Raw genomic sequence first — 5,911 nt, 5'->3', positions numbered from 1 at the left:
AAGTATGCCTTAATCCCAGCGGCGATTCGATTTTTTTGTAGTGTTACGGATAATGTAAAGTTGCGTCATGCTCAAAGGTTTGCAACGTGACTCAAATAATAATACGTCAAACAGTTTGAAGTTGATCATTCATAACATAATGTTATTAGCTAATAAACACAACACAACAATATAGTTTAATGTGTACATCTTAATATTATGTTAAATTACAAATTTGAGGTAATATAACTAAAAAATAAATTTAGTTACTAAAAACAAAGGTAAAGCATGTATTCACAAATAGCATGCGAAAGAAACACATCTGATGGTTGTGGTACTATTTCCTTTTCTTGGTAAACTTGTATTTCTAAACTTGAAAATGGTTTACTAGCATTATATTTGAGAAGTACGTAGCTGTTTTGTCGAAGTTCTTTCCTTCACATTGTCAGCTAGAATGGAGTAAAATGATCTAGTTCCAGTATACCTTATAGATTTAAGAACATTTGTATATTAAATAGTTTTAAGCCGTAGTATGTTTTCTGCAAAACTACATAACAAATAAAGAAGATTGTTAAAAATATAATCTAAAAATGCATAATATGTTCTGCTTACATAAAATGAGTGTACAAAGTTTTCAGTTTAGAGTGCTAGTTGGAGCACCAAGCAACATTTGGGTTTTGTGCAAAAGCGTTCCTGTCAAAAAACGGCTGCCTGTTGCGCGTATTTCAAGGCACTCTTTTTTGTTATCTCATGTTACCGCGCCAACTATTCAGGTGTGCAATCAAGGTTTTATGCCAAAACGCTGTTAGGAATCCTACCACAACTCAACCATCGATATGTACTTCAGAGGGGAAATTTTCCAAAGTATTGTTATGCAATTTACTTATTTGCCAAGCTGCATTTTGTGGCAGCTGATATTTTTTCTACAAGCAATTCGTGTGCAAACCTGAATTGGCATATTGCACACTTAAACTGGAAAAAGGTCAATGTGGTAGGATTTCCAACACAAGGTGTGCAAAAAAACATGATTGCACAATGCACCTGCACACCTCAAAATTTGGTCCGGCACCAGAGATTTTGGCATGAAGTGTTATGAAATCCAGACTGTTCCATTTGTGTGTGCACACAAATTGCTCTAGAACTAGTTTTATGTGTGCACCTGCCACAGAATGCAAACTGGTCGAGTAGTCTGGTTGCAGTGGAATCACACTTAGTTTTAATTTAAAAGCAACCGAATTGATATCTATCAAGATTGCGAATTGTGCTATTTTTCACATGATGTCTTCAGCTTGAATGAACCACCATTCAGTGTTGTCTAGGGTTCTTTTTTCTGTTTTTTCGTGAAATGCAATTGAAAAAATGAAAAATCCTGGAATTCTGATGAAATTATTTGACTTTTCGTGCTTAATTACGTCATTATGATGTTTAAAATTAATTTATATTTTCTCCAAACATTTAATTGTGTTGTTTTTTTAAACTCATGGCATCTTAACCATCAAACTAGTCTGCAAAGACATTACAGTGTGTTGAATGTATATATGTTGGATTGTGGGTTACATACTTATGCCCTGTAAACTGGGTGTTAATTGCTTATAGAAACAGAAATCTCATATACCTCATGTTTTTGAAAACATGCCACTATATGTCAGTTAAATGGTATTTAAAAATGTATCCTTCAATGTTCTTTTTTCTATTGGTTAACAGGTTAAACATCAATTTTAATGACTAACATGTCATGCTAAAATCTTGCCTGACATACATCCATTTTGCACGACAATTTTCGGCAAGAGTTGGAAAGAAGACCTTGCAAAAAGCTGAACAAAACTTGCGCCTGAAGGAACAGAAAGACATTGAACTCGCATTTATCAAGGCAAACATGGCAACAGATGGTGAACTGGAAAAGCTGCTTGCACCCTTAAGGATTTCTGTCAAAGAACAAGGAGATGCAGTTAGATCAATGAAAGAGGCAGGAGCGCCTGCTATTGATTTGCAACAGGCAGTTGCCGAGTTAAAAGTACGCAAGCGCAAATTGAAAGACAAGGAAGACGAACTGGCAGGAAAAGAAGACTTCCCTCGTCAGAAGTTTGAAGAAACCATCAAGCGACGCTTTTTATATGGCCAGGCGTTTGAATTGTATGGCGGAGTTAGCGGTTTATATGACTTTGGCCCGGTAGGCTGTATGCTGAAGAACAACATGATCGCGGAGTGGAGACAGCACTTTATCTTGCACGATCAGATGCTTGAGGTGGACTGCACAATGCTCACTCCAGCGCAAGTCCTGAAGACGTCCGGACACGTTGATAGGTTTGCCGACCTCATGGTCAAGGACCTCAAAAACGGAGCCTGCTTTCGTGCCGATCACTTGCTCGAAGGCCACCTGGAAAAGCTCATGCAAGAAAAGGGAACAACGGATGAGATGAAAGCTGAGATGAGAAGCGTTATGCAGCAGCTTGACAACTACGGAAAAGAGGAACTGGGTGCCCTGATGAAAAAGTACAATGTTAAATCTCCACTGACAGGCAATGACATTTCTGACCCTGTGGACTTTAATTTAATGTTTCAAACGTCAATTGGCCCTGGTGGTGCCATGCCTAGTTATCTGAGGCCAGAAACAGCTCAAGGTATTTTCCTAAACTTCAAGCGTTTGCTAGAGTTTAATCAGGGAAAACTTCCTTTTGCCGCAGTGCAAATTGGAACATCTTTCCGTAACGAAATCTCGCCAAGAGCAGGTTTAATTAGGGTTCGCGAATTTGAAATGGGGGAGATTGAGCATTTTGTTGATCCGCTTGACAAAAGCCACCCTCGTTTTGGCACTGTTGCTGATCTGAGGCTGCCCATCTACTCCGCCCATGCCCAACTGAACGGAGAGGCGCCGAAATTCATGACCCTTGGCGAAGCGGTAGGCGATGGATTAATCAACAACGAAACACTTGGCTACTTTATGGGTCGTATCTACCTTTTCTGCCTAAAGATCGGCATCAATCCTTCCAGAATCCGCTTCCGTCAGCACATGGATAACGAGATGGCTCATTACGCATGCGACTGTTGGGACGCGGAATGCAAGACCTCCTACGGCTGGGTGGAGTGTGTCGGCTGTGCTGACCGTTCGTGCTATGATCTAACCTGCCATGCAAAGGCCACTAAGGTCAGTTTGGTGGCCGAGCGTCCACTGCCCACGCCAAAGGAAGTCGAACTGGTCAAGCTGTCGCTCAACAAGCAAGCGATTGGTAAAGCGTTTAAAAAGGACGCTAAGAAAGTCCAGGAACACCTCGAAGGCCTTGATCAGGATGAGCTACGCGTTTTGGAGACGTCGCTAGCTGATGGGACACCGACCGAGTGTGGCATCGATGGCGGCACTTTCACAATCCAAGCCGGGATGGCGTCCACCAAGAGAATAAAGAAACGCGTACAAGTGGAGGAATACGTTCCATCGGTGATCGAGCCTTCGTTCGGCTTCGGTCGCCTTCTCTACGCAAGCCTGGAGCACAATTTCCGTTCGCGTGCGGCCGACGAACAACGCTGTTTCTTCGCCCTACCGCCAGCGGTTGCGCCGTACAAGTGCTCCCTACTGCCGCTCAGCAACAAAGACGAGTTCAAGCCCTTCATCGCGCGCCTCTCGAACGACCTCACGCGTCTGGGCGTGTCGCACAAGGTCGACGTCACATCCGGTTCGATCGGCAAGCGTTACTCGCGCACGGACGAGATCGCCATTCCCTTCGGCGTAACCGTCGACTTCGACACGGCCAAGATCGAACCCCACTCTGCCACTCTTCGTGAGCGCGATTCTTGCGTCCAAATCCGCGTCGAGTTGGACCAACTGCCGCAATTAGTAGCCGACCTAGTCGCTGAGAAGTTGACCTGGCAGCAAGCGATGGAACTGCACCCGGTCTTTCAAGAGCAGGTCAATAAATAACTTTCGAGCCAGCATTGCGCCGTATCCGCACGCCTACAGTTGATTAGGCTACTTTTTTGGTCCAAGTTGCAACTTTGCGGAGCGGTGTGTCAAATTTGCATTTGCCAGCACTATTTGTATTGTTTCTACCGAAAGAAATGCCTTCGCTGCTACAGTTCTGATCTCTTAAAGTCGCAATTGTGTTATTTTCTGTGTATAAGTGAAGCATCAGCGTGTTGATTGGTGTGTAATGTGTATCGTTATCGTGTTTTGTTTACATGTGGTGTTAGCACGAACTAGATAAATTTAACATAGATATGGAATTAAAACTGTAATACAATGTACGCCCAGTTGATATGTGTGCCATCAGAATCCTTGAGAAATTGTAGAACATTAGATTAAGGAAGAAAGGTTATTGAAAGCAGGAGCTCATTTAGACAAGATATCTCTATGAAGAATGTCCTATGTGTTTAATAGTTAGTTTGTTGCCGGAAGAATCAGAAATTAAGGGTTAGCAAATAGTTTCGAAGACCGTTAAACAGGTCATCATAATTCCAAGTTGCTCAATTAAGGGTTATAAAAAGGGCGATTTTAAGCTAAATCAATATTTACACGTTGGGTCAAAATTCTTGTTTATTTAGATCAGCGGTTCTTAACCGGGGCGGCACGCCCCCCGGGGGGACGCAAGCAATTCCTAGGGGGGCGCGAGCCCTACTTTAATATTTACATTTTTTGCAGTGATTTTAATGGTTTCGTGTGGGTTGGGTACCACTTCTACAGCTGTACAAACTGTTTTTTTTTTGTCAATCTTAACATTCAAACCAGGGCTGCGGAGTCGGTTAAAAACAACCCGAGTCCGACTCCGGCCAAAAGCAAGATTTTGTCGATTCCCGAGTCCAGCACTGACTCTACAGCCTGCATTTTTACCGATTTACGATTTTCAGCAACCACATTTCGCCGCCTTGACAGTTTTAAAATTAGATACTGCGCATGCGCATGTCGGACTTGAGACTCGGGTATAGTTTTACGCGGTCTTACTCGAGTCCGACTCCGGCAAAACAAACCGACTACGTCAAGTCCCGAGTCCGACTCCAACTCCGCAGCCCTGATTCATACTGCAAAAAAAATTCTCTACTTCTGTTGACTTTTGCTTAGCACAAATTCTCTGAGTGCCATTGCATGTTTTCTGTATATTAGTAATACACATGTCATCGAATGTATAACGTCCCTACTTAAATTACAGTTTTATTAACTTATACATAACGACAAAAGGTATCCCCTTTCGAAATGGTTTTCCATATTTTATAATGATAAAAAGCCTACTAGAAACAGGTAGACCCGAACTTCTTTGCGCGAATCTATAATGTTTTTTCAATATTACCGCTGTAGGCTATTGTGTGTCGTCACATCTTTTGAAACACGACAACACAATGATTTTTTTTGCGCTCGACATCACAGCCTTACAATAGTGAAGTCAATGCGCTCACAACACGTTTGTCAAAATCAGCTTGTGTCGAGCACGAGCAATTTGTTTTGTGCCCATTGCGAAAAGCCTCCTGAATTACCAACAGTTTAGCCATTTTAGTTATATAAAACTTGCGCTTAGCGTGGCGAAAATCAACTTTACACTTTTTTATGTTGTCTCAGCGATATTCACTTAAAAAATGCCAAATTGCTTTTCGAAGGGGGCGCAAGGCATAGGAAAATCACTAAAGGGGCACGCGGCTCAAAAAAATAATCTCCCAAGAACTTAAAACCGAGCAATGTTGAATCTATTTGAACAAACCAAGTTTGTATGGTAACGCGATGTGTTTATTTTTATCTTGGAAGATGATGTAAAACTAGGGGTGTACATCGTTGCAATGATGCAGAATCTTCATACTGTATGCAAAATCGTTTTTCTCTAGGCTCTGAAAACTTACTACGCCTTCCGCATTTTAAATCTGCATCGTGACAACTTTGTAGGAATATTTTGTCGTGATTAGTAGCTGTGGTACCTAGTTTACCAAATTGATGTTATTTTTAATATTAATAGGTGCA

General features: G+C 41.9%; 1 protein-coding gene across 1 annotated transcript; it reads left to right on the top strand.

Moving 5' to 3' along the window:
• The first annotated feature begins 1,689 nt into the window (after positions 1 to 1,689).
• LOC146161582 (glycine--tRNA ligase-like) lies at positions 1,690 to 4,220 on the top strand. Its single transcript, XM_083384118.1, has one exon. The coding sequence runs from the start codon at positions 1,715 to 1,717 to the stop codon at positions 3,890 to 3,892; it is 2,178 nt and encodes a 725-aa protein (XP_083240244.1). The 5' UTR covers positions 1,690 to 1,714; the 3' UTR covers positions 3,893 to 4,220.
• Positions 4,221 to 5,911: the final 1,691 nt, after the last annotated feature.

The sequence above is a fragment of the Ascidiella aspersa genome, chromosome 3, assembly GCF_963924565.1.
Source record: "Ascidiella aspersa chromosome 3, kaAscAspe10.2, whole genome shotgun sequence".
Taxonomy (NCBI): domain Eukaryota; kingdom Metazoa; phylum Chordata; class Ascidiacea; order Phlebobranchia; family Ascidiidae; genus Ascidiella; species Ascidiella aspersa.
Note: the sequence above shows the minus strand (reverse complement) of the source record. Positions and strands in the feature narration are given on the sequence as shown.